The sequence below is a fragment of the Centruroides sculpturatus genome, unplaced genomic scaffold (assembly GCF_000671375.1).
Source record: "Centruroides sculpturatus isolate CEXI.00-Female unplaced genomic scaffold, Cexi_2.0 scaffold27, whole genome shotgun sequence".
Taxonomy (NCBI): Eukaryota; Metazoa; Arthropoda; class Arachnida; order Scorpiones; family Buthidae; genus Centruroides; species Centruroides sculpturatus.
In genome coordinates this window covers 760,680-779,103 of record NW_019384318.1, presented here as the reverse complement: position 1 = coordinate 779,103, position 18,424 = coordinate 760,680, and the positions used below count along the sequence as shown (strand labels likewise).

Below are 18,424 nucleotides of genomic sequence, written 5' to 3'. Positions count from 1 at the left end.
ACTCATAACATTTTAAAGAATATGTGTGTATTTTTGTAGTAGATTCATTGGGAAAAGTGTTTAAAATGAATATAATACGTCCAACAGCTTTCACGCTAAAATTTGGAAGTGTTCTGACTCACTCGATCTCCCACCAGACACGCCCATGCTGTTTACATATTTGGTTTTATTGTCTAAGTAGAGAAAGTTGTCTGTCAAATTATATAACTTATAAATATGTATTTAATATGGCAGCTATTTCTGTTTGTCATCTAGTAATTCTAGGCACTTACCTTTTATCCATTCATTTCTTATTAATGTACGGAAAAACTCGAGAGGAAACGTTCATAAATACTGTAGGTACTTTAACGAAAGTATCGCGATTTTCTCTATTTTATGCTTGACAGAATAATTTCTGTCCAATGGAGTTGGTAATTTACTCTCTTATCAGTTTATCCTGAGCTAATCTACTGTGTTTAATTGATAACACTACGCGAATTTGCACTTATTTTTAATACGATTGTTTAGAAACTGAGTGAGGATATTCCAAGAAAGATTTTCAACTGCTTAATTTAAATGCATTTTCAGTTTAATTTCAATTTCCGGAAGTTCTTAACACATTCCTATTGTTACGCTGTATTAAACAATGGTGAAGTACGAAAATCTTTGGGGAAATGGTGATAATTACTATTGCATTCTCGTGTATATCTACGTGTTACTAGTGTATCTTGTAATGAAATTCAAACGAAATAAACGTCAAGTTTTGTATGTATATTGTCGCATCGACTTCGTAAACACACTAGACCCTGCAGCACACAATACTAGCCGGGGGGGAGGTCAAATTCAAGTGGCACCTTTTCGCTATCTCAACAACTCTTTTCCGAGTTTATAATTTTAATTCAGTATTAGTTTACCTCCTTTTAAAATAAAGCAGAATTTATTAATTTAATTGGTAGTGAGCCCAATAATATAAGATAATTTCTTATACGTAATCAAATTTCTAATGGTTTCTAACTAGAAACAGTGAGAAATTCTATATATTATAATAATTAATGCGAGTTTTGGTCATTTTATTCTTTCCGGTGGTGTGGATTAACAATAAAAGAAAAGCAATTTACGTTGTAGTATCACATGGGATTATCGGGTGTGTCAGGTTTTGTTATTGGATGACCTTCTCTCCAGGTTGTAAATGTGTTTCGAGAATTCACTGATGAAATATATTTTCTCCGGTCGAGTAATTATAAAACAGTTGTATAGGCCATTTAATTTACGTAAAAACTCTGGTTTGTATTATCGAGCATCTTGATAAAATAATGAGAAACACTGGTAGTTCGTTACTGTCAAGTCCTTTATTGTAGTCTTATCTCTGGCCTTTCAGGTACTCTCCGAAGGTTTGTGAATTACCCGATATAAGCCTTTGTCTCCATGAAAATAGAAGAGTTATTTGTGTTTTCGAAGAACTTGATGGAAATCGGCGGCGCACCCACAGAAGGCCTTGATGCCACCATAGAAAAAAGGGAAATAAACAGTAGAAAATTTTCCAAAAATCTTTTCCTAGTTAAAATTCATTTATTTACTACTATTCTGTGGTGGTTTTCTAGTATCGTTTTATAGAAATCACGGTTTTATGAACTATGGGCGTTCATAGTGGAGATAAACTTGGCACTTGCCCTCCCTAAAATCGAGTAAAAATGTCCACAAATTATTAATCGTAAAAGTGATTGATATATGTATTAAAATCGTGTCAGTTCAAAGGTTTTTTTTGCAAATCTCCACGTTTAAAAACTCGAACCCAATGTATGTTATGGCCTTTTAATATTCTGGGTGAAAAAGGGCTTAATAAAAATGTCAAAAAAGGAAAAAAAACTTCCTTGTATGTAAGTGTTCGCATATATTTCGCTTAATATCTCAGAATAATGATTAAGAATCGAAATTTGGTACGGTAACTTATCTGTAAGGAACTTTGAAGCTATTAATTAAATTTTGGTGGTTAAAGGTGGAGGTGATGGGAAGATAGACTAGGATCATGTATCTCGAGAGGGCATTTTATAATAAAATACCGTAATAGATTGTGTCACACACAGTTTTCTTTTTTTATTGTGATTAATAATATAAAAGTTATTCTTTAAATAAAATCTCATAAACCAGGAAAGTTATACAACTCGTCTCTAGATTTATATTATTCATATGAATTTTTAATGCATAGAAAATAATAATAATAAATTAGGTTTTTCATATATTTTATTCATTTTATCAATATTATAACTTATTAATTATTTAAATTATTGTTAATTATTGATAGTTTCAATTCAAAAACAGTTTTTAGTAAGTAGTAAGAGGCTTATTAAAATGTTTTTCTTTTTTTTAGTAATTATTTTGCTTATATACCCATTTATAAACTTCATTATTAAAGTTTTTATGTGTTTTTGGTAAATTTAGTAATTTATTATATTTTTTAAACGAATATATAAAACTACATTTATATATTCTATAAACGAACTATAAAACAACTCACTCCCCTCACACACACTTCAAGCTGTCTTTATTTAACAAAAGTATGTAAAACTGATTACTGATTGCACAGTAATTTGATTTACCTAACAATTTACTTTAATTTTTATTAATTTTTAATCCCCAACAAAAGAAAATGGCCGAAATTTAATGGGTTTTATTTGAAACGGGCTGCTGTTGGTTTTCTTATCCAGCTATACCAGACAATAGGCCCGATATTCACCAAATTTTGTACAAATGCATGTACAATATATATATATATATATATCCCAAACAAACTCTTGGAGTATTTTGTGCATGCTTAAAGTATTGTTTTTTTTTATAAAATTTAAATTTATTAAACGTAGACATAAAAATTACATGTAGTACTGTATTTAACCCGAAACTGTTTCGTTTGCGTGGTAAATAAATATATAACATGTGTATAAAAATATTTTAAGTGTTAGTTTCTTTTAAACCGATTAGACTGGAGTGAAAATTTGTTACAGTTTAAGTTGAAATGAATCTTTAACTTGTTAGAACAGAATGGCAGCGGTTAAATCAAAGAAAGTTATTGGATATGCCCGAAGGATAAAAGGCACTTAACAATGATCTCCTCCCCCCACACACACATTTGTGCCAGTTGTAGTCAGTTCTGTTGTCTTTTGTACAGTACAGTAAGCTTCAAAATCGGTAAGTCTCATTTGTATTCTTTACTGGTAAATCCTCTGATTCATAGCAATTTACAAAAGGCCATTTCTGAACATTCATTTCTTTTTTATCGTGTTATTTTTAATACTTGGAAAACCGAATTCGTAATTTGAACGGAAAAGAAACTGAAACCGAAATTACCAATCGCGTGAAGTTTATTGATTTTCTGAAGTTTATTGACGAACGATCAAAATAATTTGTATTTTCGAACCTTATTTAATTAATTAAGTAATATGAGGATTCAAATATTATTGTACATTATATTTTAGTACAGGCAAACGGAATTATTAGCGCGATTTCCGTTTCACACGGGGTGTGAAATTGTGGTCTTGCTTGTAACTGTGTGATTAACAGTTGAATATTTTTCCATAGATCTAAACTAATTTATTAGTAGAATAAAAGCCTTTAATATTTGATTGCTTCTTGTTTTTCTATGTTCATTGGGGAAAAACACAGAAGTGCTGTGTCAGATTTATCATACAGGAACAGGGCCTAATTTAGACCTTCGCGGGCCCTAGGCAAAATAATATTTACTGGCCCCTTTACAAATTTTGTATTATTACAGATATAAATAAAATTGTAATATTTAAAATTAAAGTATTTTTATTTTTACATTTCAATATCTTACTTACATTGTATTTTTTGAGGCTACAATAAAATTATGCAGCAATAAACATTATATTTTTCTCAACAAACACTGCTTTATTCTGAACTTCACCAAACAGATCTAATTCGCATATACAAACATTATCTAATTCTCGGTGATGTTGTTAGATGTCGGAGCAGTAGGTAATGTCATTCTTAATTAATTATTAACCCTTGAATATGGCGCTAATAATGTAGTAATTCGAAATACTAATAAAACAATAGCATGTTTAGAACCTGTTTTGGGCCCCAATTAATTACAGGCCCCGGCAAGTGCCTTGCCTGCCTTGTGCCAAATTAGGCCCTGTACAGGAACACATGTAATGAAGATAATACACTTTATTTAGTATCACATATAAAAGGATGGATATGCATTTCTGGCTATTTGCCTTGCTTCAGTCCTTTTTTTGTACAATTAAAAATTCTGAAACAATATTTACCTGTAATTATCGTTTTAGAATTTAATCGTAAAGAGTAAAAGCGTCAATTTTTCTTTGGATTAAAAAGTTTTAAGCAGCGCTAATTAATAAACAATAGCTTATTACTACCATTCGTCATTATAAAACAAGTGATAGTAGTATTTGTATACAAGACATTTCGGTTGTTCGTAACTACTGTTATGAATCAATGTGATTCATATACTTGTGTAAACAAAATGTGTACGTGAATATAAACATACTACTTTTAAGCTGTTTGTCGAAATTAAATGTTAATTTCTAAATTAGAATTCCTTGGCAGCCTTGGTATCGAAGAGTTTGAGCAATGCTACTTTGAATATAAGCTATAGGAGAGCCACATTTATGGGCTTTTTCTAATCATAAATAGCAGTAGTGAAGCGATAAACCTTCCTAAATGTTAAATGAAATTGGAAATTCAACTGAGCAAGGTCGTGGTTTTAATACGTTTACGACCAATAAATAGTACGTGTGAAACATGAGTATTCGTCCATAATAGTGATCAGCGATCTGGGATTTTCTGATACCAGGATGATTGGTAACCGTTATCTTTAAATTGCAATGACTTTTTCCGGTGACTGTGACCACCATTTCACTGCAATATAGTTTATCAGAATCAAAGTTTCACCTACAACTCATGATCTATGTTCTGTATAAATCCATTGAGAGGGGTAAGCTGGGGAGTTTCTTTGAACCCAGAGAAAACTTAAGGGCCATAGAGAACCTTATAAACTGAACGTTACTTTTACTAATGTAAAGTAAAATCTGTAACAGTTTTTTTATTAAAAAAAACATTCTAGATATTTTATTTGTTCAAAAAAATAAATGCCTGAAGGGGCCCACTCTGTCCTCAGTCTCCATAGAATCTCTCCATGTGTACTTAACTATGTGAATTTTTGTAACTAAGGGTGATATTTTTATGGTCAGTTCTTCATCGTAGTTACAAAAATCACCGATCATGAAATATTAAAATGTCACTGGCATTACTAATGATTTTAGTAATGGTGATTATATCACCAGTAGTGAACTACGGTGGTGCCTCGTATAACGTACGCCTCGAATAACGGACGCTGCGAATAACGGACTTTCTGTTTGACCGTTACCTGACTCGAGCAATGTACTTGCTGCGAACAACGGACTTTCCGTTCGGCAGATACGTGAGACGAACAATGGACTTTCTTCGAACAAGTGCGAATGATGTTTTCACTCTTTTGCCGTCGCCAATGACAATCTGCTATTTTTAGGATATATTAGTATTATTAGAATGTATTATTAGTATATCTGAAGTAGAAATGTAATGTAATATATGTTGATGATTTAAATAAACATTAAATGTAATGTAATACAGTATATGTTGACGATTCAAATAAACGAAATGTAATTGTGTAGATGCCGAGGTGGCGGGACGAAAAGAGGTTGTAAAAAACAAACGGAGCGAGAGTAGCTCGTAGAAGTGTTTAGTGATCTTAATTAATTAATAAAGAATTATTCGTATTATATAATCTGGCAAGTTAAGTCATTTATGCATCATGGCTTCTAAAAAAAACAGAAAGGTGATTTCAATTGAAACAAAACAAGAAATCATCAGGAGTGAAAGTTAACAAAAACTTTCTTGTCGAATGGGGAAAGGTTCAAGAGTTTACCAACACTCATTATCCAAACAGAGCTGTAGCCAACAGGATCAATGATCTCTACGATGAAACCTTTGTCCGTCATTTCTGACAGATGTTAAAGAAGAAAGAGAAACAGACCACCTTGGTCATGTTTTTCAAGAAGCCAGCGGGCAAAAAACAAAGGATGGAACAAGAGAAGTTGACCCTGCAAGTTCCGGTAGCCTCTCCTGAATCTGACTCCGATTAAAAAACAATAAAAAAAGACCCGCTGCAATGTGTAAAAAGTCTGTATCTGTATGAATGTGTAAAGAAAGTGTTCTTCCACCTCCTCCTCACAACATCTGACTACCCGGCATAATTGGTGTCTGCTCCATTTTCATTTTTTATGGTACAGTACAGTTATTTTATGCTGCGGAACAAATTATATGTTTTAACATGTATTTCTATAGGAAAATGCGTTTCGTATAACGGACGTTTCACTTAACGGACGTACACCTGGAACGGATTAAGTACATTGTACGAGGCACCACTGTATCATTACAAGATTACCTCACGTCTTGCATGCCAATTTCACATGCATACCCAATGAAAAAACTGGCACTGACTATTTGGTAGCAGTGATGGTAGCCTCATTTATAAATTACATTCTGTATATTAGAAAACCAAAATTGAACAGTAACTGTATATAAAGAGAATTTATATTGTAAATCTAGTTGTAAATCTAGCACTGCATGTATGCAATTATAAATACTGGTAGGAAGGGGTTTTTTTACAACTCTCTGCCCTTTGGGATTATGTAAAGCTGTAGGAAAAGGGAGATGGGAATTTTTCTCTGGATCCAGAGAAAACTTAGGTGTGTAATACTTCCTACTCTTATAAATTTAATGCTATTTTTACCAACAAAACAATGATTATTTTTTTTTTTTATTAATAAAGAAACATTTTATGTTTTTCAAGTTATGTAAACATATATATATACAGTGTATACTTCCAATACTTTTTCATGCTATCTGCTACTTCTTCATACCAGAGAATTCCAGCTAAAATGGTCTTGATTATAAGTAAATCTTTGAAAATATTGCATAATTTCAAGTGTAATTTCTAAAACAAATTTGCAAAAGTGAAAAAAAAAACAAGAGGATAGTAGTGATTCAGATTCTTAAGTGTGTTATGTATTTTTCATGCACTGGTAGTTTTCAAGCTATGAGCAAATTCCATTCCAGACCAAATAATGATAATAAAGATGTATGGTTCTCAAGGCCACGTATATTGTTATCATAAGCTGAATAGTTTTTACTTGCTAGCCAAATTGAGTTATTTACTGAAAGGTGATATTTTAATTTATTGTATTTTATTAATACAAAAATGTATAAAACAGGAACTGTTCTACTCTCAGCATCGGGGTGAAATCAACATTACACTATCTGGAACCTGTGACCGGTGCTCGACGCATATATTCTGTATATCGCTGTTGACAAATGTTTTCGAGTGATCCCTTCACTCTTCTTCAGATCAACTGAAACAACAAGACAACAGACGGAATGCAGATCATCTATACATCGGCTCAACCAAACATTCCTTGAATACCCGCCTGCGTGAACACCAAGCAGATATCCGACACGGGAGACTAACCAGAGCCCTGGCCACATATGCGTCAGATCCTGAAATCGAAGTGCAATTAGAGAAAGCTACTATTATCATCAGCACGCCCCACCAACAGCATCTCAGGTGGCTGGAGGCCACAGCTATCTACAACACTGACCAGCTAACCACCTGCGTTAACTGGAAGGAAGAGCTAACCCTGTCTCTGGCCTGGCAATCACTGTTAGACGAAAACCTGCTGCTTCCCCCCACCATACAACCGCGCATGCCAAAAACGACCCACCCCCTCGGAACCGACACCCGATCCCAACAGATAATATACACTCCGTCCGGGGAATTTCAGTCGACCTGAAGAAGAACGAAGGGATCGCTCAAAAATGTTTGTCAACAGCCATATATAGCATATATGCATCGAGCACTGGTCTCAGGTTCCGGATAGTGTAATGTTGACAAAGATGTATGTATGTAAATGCATAGAGACAGCCAGGCTCAAAAGCACTAATAATCATGGAGTATTGCAATCTTTAGAGTTCATAGAATAACAGTCTTCTTCTCAGAAGTCTTTACCAAGGCCTGTGTGGCCTTGGTGGCGGTTCTTTAGGTTCACACAAAGGCCTTTACCAAAGCCTTTGTGGCAGTTCTTTAGAGTTTACACAATTTTTATTTATAATTAGTTCATTTTATTATAAAATTGAGATTAGAATGATAATTCTAGTTTAAACACTTCACAGAAAATTAGTGTTTTTTGTTGTGTTTTTGGTAGTAATAGTGCAAACTCGAGTTGTATTTAAACATGAGTAGACTTAATGACTTGTTGGAAAAAGATTATTGCATTAGTAAAGGCATAGAGACTGAAATAATTTTTCAATATACTAATTTGTTAAATTACAGATAGTGTTGAGATTTATTGTGTATTATAAATAAATGAACAAAAAATAATTTAAATAAGTCAGTTCTAATTTAATAAAAATATCTTGAGTCAATTGCTATATTTAAAAGAAAATTTTGAAAATAAGAATTAATTCTACTTTCAGATGAACGATGGCAGCAAATGCAGTAGACGCCACTCGAAAATGGTGGGAAGATCTAAATCTGCCACCAAATGTAGTACGAAATCCAGCATTAATTAGTGATAAACTGAAAGATGCCAGGATTATCTTTCAGAATAAAGCACTGTGGGAGAGATTTAACGAACTACAAACGGAAATGGTAGTGACAAAAATTGGAAGGTATTTTTAATTACTTTAAAGTAATGTGTTTAATTTAATGTGTTTACATTATATAAAACTTAATATGTAACTTATAGATTTTGGAAGCAACAATCAATTAAACTAGACTAAAACTACATTCTTAATTTGATCCATTATTTTTATTGTTTGAAATACTAAAAGACAAATTGCTTTATATATATAAGAAAGACACATCCAAATAAACAAGACATGAGTTCTCTTTATGAAAGGTAAAAATTATTTATTGGAGCAAAAACATGTGAAATAAATCTTTTGTCATTTTATAATTTCTCTTTTTATATTCAAATTTTTTAAACAAAAGAAATTGTTGATCTTATGATTCAGATATTTTCACAGTATTGAATAAATTCCAGTTTTTATAATGAAACCTGAAAACTATTTCATTGAAGCAAGCAGAATTCAAATTAATATTACTTTCCAGGGATGTCTGTACACTGGGGCAATTGGAGCAGAGCGTTTGCTCCCCTTTGTCATGGGTTATCCTTTTCTTAATTCTCAAGGGAGTTTTAAGGTTTCAGTTTATTTTTAATTTAATTATTTATTTTACCCATTTTTATCACAGAAAATTTATTTACTGATGACAAAATTAAAATATAATAAGACTCACAAAAACCTTTAAGTGACCAATAAAATATTTAATTGAAAAAACAACAAACAACAAAATAAAAATAAAAACCTTTTAACTAAATAATCTTATATTTATAGGTATAGTGTTTCATTCAGCAAGTAAAATATCCAAAGGTTAAAATGTACAATTTATTCAATTCTATCTTCTACATATGCATTTCAGGTTGATGTGAACTCTCAAACCCTTTTCAGTGCTATATAACTTGTATGTACAGTGGATGATCGGATAATGAACATAATCCATTCCAAGACTTTGTTCACTATCTGAATTGTTCATTAACTGATTATCGATTTACCATAGGTTTTTATGGGAATTTAATTAATTCGTTCTGAAAACTCCAAAAAATAAAAAATGTATACTTTCTTACTACATTTATTTATATGTAAAAATAAAAATACATATATACACAGTCTTGCATCTTTCTTAGTCATGTTTTTTCCATTTGTAGGGATTAAAGAATCTGTCTAATGTCGATTGCTTTTCTCTCTTCTTCAGGATTTTTCGGAAGTAATTAATAGCATTGTAATTGTAGATATCCCTAAGCCTATTAACCTCAACCTGGTTTGGATGCCACTCTAAGACCGTCGTTCTGAATCCTCCCACTTCTTCAAAAGATTTTTAATTAATAGCAAATATCGGCATTAATCGTCTTTTTCAGAAAAAAGCATATCTCTCCGAGTTTCTTGGTATTCTTCATTCAAGAGTTCTTGGCATTCTTCTGTTGTAAGATCAGTTTCAGGTTTCATTATGAGCTCTTCAATGTTCTTTATTTCTTAGATGTGATTTTTGTTACTCCTTTAGCTGCTTGAGTCTTCTTGATTATACTATGTCTTTCTTAGATATGATTGAACTGCAGCCTACTGTAGATCTGTTCAAGCCATACTGCCCAGCAACATTAGACATCTTCTGCCCACTCTCTACCTGTGATATACTCTTGTGAGGTCCCACAAAAAACGGGTTGAAATTAAACATTTATATTAGAAATTTATTAAAACAAAACTAGAGGGAAAAAGCATCCATTGTTAAAAGCTGATCAAAGATCAGATTCAGTTGTGCTAGTTGTATGAAACCCACAAGAAAAAAAATACTATTAATGTTAGATGTGACACAATAAATGTAAATGAGTGTCCTCCAGTAGAGATGGACCTTTGACAAGGTGCTCATATACAAATAATTAGAACATAGAAAATCTTGGAGGGAAAAGATTAATTATAAAAGGGGATATTGTGTCAGGTTGTTAAAATTCTAAAATGCCATAGACTAGACAACAATGGGGTAAAATGAGCGCAAGTTCAAAGTCCCATCTACACCTTCCATCCAGGGTTAACGGATGGTGTCAGGTAAATTCTCCAAAGTGAATTTACCTGACACCATCCCTTCTCGGGACCCAAACAAGTCTTGTTTTTCACTTAGGGACAGGAGTGGAACCAATCAGGTTGGACAAAAAGGGGAGATTGGAGATTGATGTAATCCCCGATCACAAAGGACACGAGGCACTTGGCAAGAGGCACTCAACAAGAAGACTGAACAAGTCAACACAAAGGAGTGAAAATCAGAAGTGCTGTGTCAACACACTTGGGACAAAGCTTTCCGAAGCTATGCCATCGCCGATGACAACCAACAGAGTTTCACAAACTATTTAACAATACTGCCCAGGGCCACCAAACAACTAAAAGAGCATCGACGCTATCGACTTCCAACCAGCCAATTGTGTCTAGAAAATATTTGTTTCTTAGTGTAAGTTTACTTTTATGCTAAAATAAACGGGTTTTTGAAAGATACTCATCACCTCTGTCTCTTCTCCACACACACACGCGAACATGGCTAGATCATCATGATGGGGATTAACAATCCTCCCCTAAAAGTTGCACACTCATCTTTCGAAAATAAAAACTGATGTAAAACTTAATGAGTGCTCACACGACAGTCTCACAAATACTATTAAAAAAATTGTTTCTGTCAGAAAAACAAAAGGCTGGAATTACAAGGGAGAGTTTCAAAGTTCAGAGGAATACTATCTAATCAGTATATACCGGGTTGAGCGTCAATGTCAACGTCTCCCGCACTCCGAAAAGTTTCAAATTTTTGCCTGAAGACAAGGTAAGACCAATCAATATTCATTATTTTATGTTTCTTCATGTTTGTTCTGTGCTCTTATGTGAACATTTGCTCGTTGTCTGAACATGAAATCTTTCATGAAAGTGTTCATTATCCGATTTGTTCATAGTCAAAACTGTTCGTTAACTGATCACCCACTGTATTCATAAAGAAACAACCATAGGTGGAGATTCAATTTCAAGTACATATGCACATTCAATGTTTATGATTTTATTTATTTCTTAATTAATCCCTTGAGGATTGTTGGACATTATATTTTAAATTTAATATTTTTTCCCTTATAACTTTGGTTTGGTTATATAATATTAAGGCAGCTGGCCACTTATAAACATTTAAAAACTTTAAAAAGTTCACAAAAATTAAATCTGTATGGTGATTAATGATAGAATTGAATAAATTGTACATTTTAACCTTTGGATATTTTACTTGCTGAACAAAATACTATATATAAAGATTTCTAAATACTAAATATAGGATTATTTAGTTAAAAGGTGTAAGAATACATCCAATGTATATGTAAGAGAAAAAAAAAAGTAAAATAAAAAATTTTTTTGTTAACCAAAAATTTGTTCTAGTGGGTAGTGATTGTTTGATCTAGTACCATAGTACCACTGTATTTGATTAATGTGATTTTGGTATACACAGTAGCATAAAGGAAATAATTAACTGAACTTGATTAACTGAGTTAATCAAGGGATATCTGTATATTATTTGGCTGCAGTTTGAAAAAACTGTAGACCTATAAATTCCCACTATTGTCCATCCATCTGTCTTTTCTTAATCTTGAGAAAGGAGTGAGATAGATGAAAGACGAGACAGATATGGAAATCTTAATGCAGGAGGCCCGATTAACTATATGCAAACTTCCGAAGCAAACTGGAAGTTACGTGGTTGTAATTCAAAAATTTCCCCTGAAAGGTGTTAGACAACTGGCACTACTCTATTGTTAAAGGAAAAGTATGATGTACACTACTAAATTGAAGGTGGTGAGCATATTTAAATTAAATAAATTAAAAAATATGATTAAAAATTGCAGCCTGGCATTGTGACAATGTCATAAGAAAATAATTGCTCAGACATAATGTACTGTATATTTTATATAATGTAAGTACAATGCTCATTTTATAGCTTGTAGCCTACCCCCTTTTTTATTCTCTGCAGGTGTTACCATACTTTTCTGTTTTATTCTTGCAGATTACATCATGTTCCAACTTTGTGCCACATTGCATTATGCTAGCAGTTTTACCTAAGTGTTGAGAAAGCACTCCTCAAAAATTCAAAATCAAATTTTATTTGAAAATAACCAAAATGAATTTTTTACAATCCTACAATTAAGTATAATTTTGTTAGTTTTGTTGTGTGATGTACTCACTATTGTGCTAATATTAAAACACATTATTCAAGAAATCTTAAACATTATTTCAAATAATAATCCATATAATACCAGACTAATTAGACAAGCATTCCGAACCAATCACATCCGACACCTGGAGGCCTGGGAGATTCATAAAGCTAACTGTCGGGGCACCTGCATCAACAACAAAGATGGTAAAACGATCGCACAGGCATGGAGGTATTTGTTCGAGGAATTCGAACACGGACAGTCGGAGGGGTGAAACCCAACGCGCACGATTATTTACATCTCTGGCAACATTGTTACGACGGTCAGGAAGAAACACGGTCAGTCACCACCTGAAGCAGACCTCGGCGGAGGTCGAAAGCATTTGTGGAGTAGTTAAGAACATAACACTTGTACAGAAAGGTTTTCGTGGATTATTATTACTCAACGAAGTGTTAAGTTGTTGGAAGTTGTTTTGCATTATTTCAAAATTAACCAAAGTGATATCTAATAAATTACAATTAAATTCTGTATGCTTAAATAAAGCAGATATCAATCTTTATCAGTATTTTTCATTGAATATGTAGCTTGGTTAACATATAACTAGTTTGCTGTGTTTGTACACAAAAAATACATATGCATGTGTTACTCATTAGAATGATTAAGTTAAATTTGTGTGTCCGCTAAAAAAAACTTTAAAAAATTACATTTAAATAATATTTTAACTGAACATTTGATAGATTAATTGCTTGTTCTTAATGAATATACTTTTATAAGTAGTATTTTTATAGTATAATAGTTATACCATATTTATTTGAATAATCTGCACACACAAGTTATCTGCATATCCCATTTTTTAAGATATTGGTAAGGATGGGAAAAAAATATGAAAAATAATAAAAATCTTAACCAATTTAATTTATTACATGTTAAACAAATTTCACTAATTTGTAACACAAGAAACTGTTTGCAATGGTATGATAGGAAGGCTGCAACATTGCAAATATTTGCATGAATGATAAATCATCATAGGTACTCTCCTTTGAATAACTTTCCCGAACTATTTCATCATCTGGGTTCAGTGCATTGAAATGCCACATTTCTAAAAGCTTTAGACTATCAACTACGTTGCAATTTGTCGCCAGTCTTAATCTTAATCATCTCAATTTTCAACCACACTATCATTTCTGAAGACAGGTTTGAATGTTTACACTTTGCCATCACCAAGTATACTGATTCTTAGCAGCCTTGAATATCTTATTAATGCAAACTAGTTGTAACACAAATGTTATACCTTCAGGTCAAGGCTGTGCCTATATGGATTTCGGGGGTTTAAACCTCTTCCATTGGTAAGAATTTAAAAATTAAATTTAAAAAAAAGACTTATATTTATTCTATGCTTGTTCAGTTCTTGTACTGTCTATTATATTAAGTTACTCTGTATGCATGTATTGTAAAAATTAGTAAATACTGTATTATGAAAAATAGTATAATTTTTTTTTAAATTGCCACCTTATTGAAATTTTTGCATACAAGCCTGTTTTGGGGATGATTACTAAATCAGTTTTCTGGTATTGCAGAACTTTTTCACTTCATCTGTTGTTTGTCCTTAAAACTATCAAGAATAAGCATGGTGCTTGTTTTCATCATTGCTCCAAATTAATTTTCAGTCTTGCAGGTTGTCACCAACTTTGTTTCAAATAAACCATACACCTTAATTTTTTGTTGTAATTTATTGAAAAAAGTGTGCAGATTATCCAATTAAATATGGCATTTACAATATCCATAATTTTTATTTATAATTTATAAATTTTTCAAATTTTTCAGAAGAATGTTTCCTTCGGTATCAATTAGACTATGTGGACTTTGTCCCAATACATATTATTTTATACTGCTAGACGTCATACCTGTTGATAACTTTAGGTATAGATATAATGCAGGAACTTGGACGGTAGCAGGAAGAGATCCAGCTGAAATTTTAACACAGTTCTATAAACACCCAGATTCACCTGCTCTCGGATCTCATTGGATGAAAGATGAAATTTTTTTTGATAAAGTAAAATTAAGTAATGGACAGATAGAATATATATCTCCAAACGACTCCAAAATAGTTAAACGTGTGAGTAATACCTTAAAAATATTTTTCTTATAATAAAATTATAATATAGTTACTGAATATTTCATTTTTAATTTTTTGTTTTAGTATTTGCAAATTCTATTTTTATAAGCATATGAAATATAAAATTTGTTAATGTAATTTAAAATTGAATTTAAATAATAAAACATATTATTTATATTCTTTCAAATGACAATTTGAATAAGTTGTATAGTATTTTCTAACAATATATTTGAGTTTGTTGTTTATAAATTTATTTTAAAATATTATTATTATCATTCTAGACCAGTATGCCAACAATGAGGGTAGTGTATCATCCAATAGCAGAGGCAGAATTGAAATGCTAAAACATATTATTTATATTCTTTCAAATGACAATTTGAATAAGTTGTATAGTATTTTCTAACAATATATTTGAGTTTGTTGTTTATAAATTTATTTTAAAAGTTTACAATTGTCATTCTAGACCAGTATGCCAACAATGAGGGTAGTGTATCATCCAATAGCAGAGGCAGAATTGAAATGCTTACCAGTGGTCCTCCACACTAACATGATGGTTATCTTTTCCTAAACAGAGCCAAATTTGTTGCTAAAGATGATACACTGAAAGTTTGAAGTGATAGGGAAGTATAAACTGCTTCCCTATCACTTCAAATGAAGCTAGCATTGTTGGGGTGCTAGTGACAGGATTCATAGTGGTCATCATGCATGCAAATTTGCCTCTACTAGTTACCTACCAGTGGTACAGGAAGTGACAGGATTCAATAGTGAGGCTTTCAGGATTTCCCTGGGCCTTGCAAAAGCTAGGGGCAGCATTGCCTTAACATCTGCTCGGTCAGGTCAAAAAAGCTCAGAAGGCAGGCAGTTTGATGAAATGGCCAACCTACTACTATAAGCCCAGTGATGTGGCATTGGTTAAACTTTGTTAGCTGTGCATAGTGTCTGTGACTGCAGTTTGCCCATTATACTTAAAAAGTATCAGAGAAATAGCTTTCTCCTTTAGATATTTCCATTTGTTTCAGAGCCTGAATACCTGAATAACAATGTGCATAAGTAAACTAGGCAATATTAAGTAAATGCAAGACAAAAAGTACTTAAACATTATACAAACACAACCATTGGATTTTCGTTATATATGTTGTATTTATTTACATATGCTCAATTTGAGTAGTTGAATTCAAAAAGTATTGTTACAACAACAGGAGTGGACTTCTAACAAGTATTTCAAAGCCACGAAAATTCAGATTACCACAATTTATTCACCATCTATGATTCAGTTAAAAATGAGAAAGATGACTATCAAAAGAGAAGAGTAGTGAGATTTACAAAGTTTTGGTTGTCACAACTAAGACAGGATATTAGGTGGTATTAGGCTGTATATACCAGACTAAGGACAACTACGAGTAAGATCTTAAGCATCTAAAGCTTTTGCAAAACAACTACTTGTGGATACACAAACCACTCCTTAGTGGTAGAAGTGAGGACCATCATGCCAAAAACATTCAAAAATGCAAAAGAGCTGATATTGTTATCATTGTTCTCTCACTCCTAAACTTATGGAAAGAAAATATCTTACCTTTGGGTTTAGTTAATATCCATGAAAGATAGACCTGACTAGGCAATTAGTTTGCTCATCCAACTTAATTCTTTTAAACAATTAATTTTGTATTTTTTTTCTATTCTTCATTTTGTTTCATTTACCCAGATTTCAACACTGATGGCTTTTAGCCTGGGATGCATTGATTTATTGATGTTCTAACTGTCACACAGATGAATGTTAACTTAGATTTTCAGTTATTCTTAAAATTCCTCAGAAAACAAAATCTGTTCAGAAATGTTCTGAAAGATGAATGAGGAGGACTTTTTAGTATATCTTTCATTTTCCTTATTAGATGTTGAGAATCCTAATTATAATTGATTTTCATTCCTAATTTATTTTTTATTTATCTTACTCCACCCTGTGAACACTGAGGGCATCCTTTCTTTCATGCCCATTGTAGGCTCAGCAAGGCTCATGATGGGATGGCAAGGAACAGGTGTCTGATATAACCAGCAGGGTCTGCCCATAAAAAATTTGTGGGGTTGCTCATTCAAATTCAATCCTGGACCCCCAGAGCAGTAGGCTGATGTCTTAACTACCTCAACCATCTGACTGTCTTGTCACCATTGTGAAGGGAAGGAAAAAATGTTCCCAGGTTTGATTATAGGATTTCTTTTTGCTCATTACTTATTTCAACTTGCTGTTCTTTTTCCACATTATGTTTGGAATTTGTTACTCTGAAAGTTGACAACACTAATCACACAGTGAAATAAGATTATGAAAAAGTTGTCCAAAAGTAAAATTTTTGAAAATATCATTGGGTCATGAATTAATCACTGTTTGATACAATAAGGGATTTATTCATTACCAGTAGGCCTATTTATAATTGGTAGTTAATGTTACATATTTTTTCAAAAATAAAAATTAAAATGTGAGTGATTGCCTTTGGTCTCTGACATGATTTTGATTGAGGTTTGTTTGTTATAACATTGTACCCACAAGTGATGTAATTAAATAGTAATTATTTGACATAGACTCAACTCCTGTATGCAAGTAGATTACAATTTTAAAAAAATCCAGCAATGAGTTGCTTAACTTTTCAGGCAGCATTTAAAACTGAGTGTGTGGCACCATCTGTTATGATATTTTATTATTAAAAATGTTTTATATTTTTAATCATTATACAATGGCAAAAAGCTTAATTTTGAGGGTAGGGATGTGTTTTATAAAAAATTGTAAGTACTAATAACAAGTAAAATTGTTATAAGTCCAACCCTACTCAAGATATGACACATGACCCCTTTTATCTCCCCACCTCCTTGACTTTTAACAACCAAATTTTAATAGCATCAATTCCCTTAACCCTCGGTAAAGCGCGTTAATGATTCACGCACAGTTGTGCGCGCGGGGTTCTATATAACCCTCGTGTTCAAAATTCAATTTTTCAAAACTCATAGTTTTTTTCGCGATTTTTTCATTTTGGATGTTTGTGGGCATGTGTTTTTGATGTATTAGTGAAAAAAACTACTTCAAATATATCGATTTTATTTATTCGTAACGAAAAAACAGAAAGTCCCCGTTTTTAGAAATTTTTCAAAAAAAATTGGTCGACTTCAAGAGTGTATTTTACAAACTGTAAACAAGTCTGATGCTATCTAAGCTGTCAATCGTCTTCCTGCATGTGTTTTCTAACTATTACAACAATTAAATTTTTTGTACGAAGCCCCGGGCCAAAAATATCTCAATATTTCCAAAAAAACACCATGTGAAATCACACAGCAAGTAGAGGTAAAAATGGAGATTATTGGCAGATAACATCTATAGTAAACTTCTTTTGCACTGTAATTGGTTAATTTATATGTCTGTTATTAGATCGACCTATAAAAACAATTGCTGGAAATATTCCCGCGAAATGCCACGCCCCCGAAGGCCACCACA

At 32.3% G+C, this 18,424-nt stretch overlaps 1 protein-coding gene across 2 annotated transcripts in view; it reads left to right on the top strand.

Annotated features, from left to right (window-relative positions):
* The window catches only part of LOC111624476 (T-box transcription factor mls-1-like), a 45,940-nt gene that overhangs the window by 2,415 nt on the left and 25,101 nt on the right, over positions 1-18,424 (top strand). The window contains exons 1-3 of one of the 2 annotated variants that reach the window (XM_023367329.1): positions 3,063-3,162; positions 8,530-8,724; positions 14,658-14,949. In XM_023367329.1, coding sequence (XP_023223097.1) covers positions 8,537-8,724; positions 14,658-14,949 — 480 coding nt within the window. In that variant the 5' untranslated portion in view covers positions 3,063-3,162; positions 8,530-8,536. Of the gene's footprint in view, positions 1-3,062; positions 3,163-8,529; positions 8,725-14,657; positions 14,950-18,424 lie in introns of those variants that run through there. The other variant, XM_023367323.1, reaches the window with a different exon arrangement.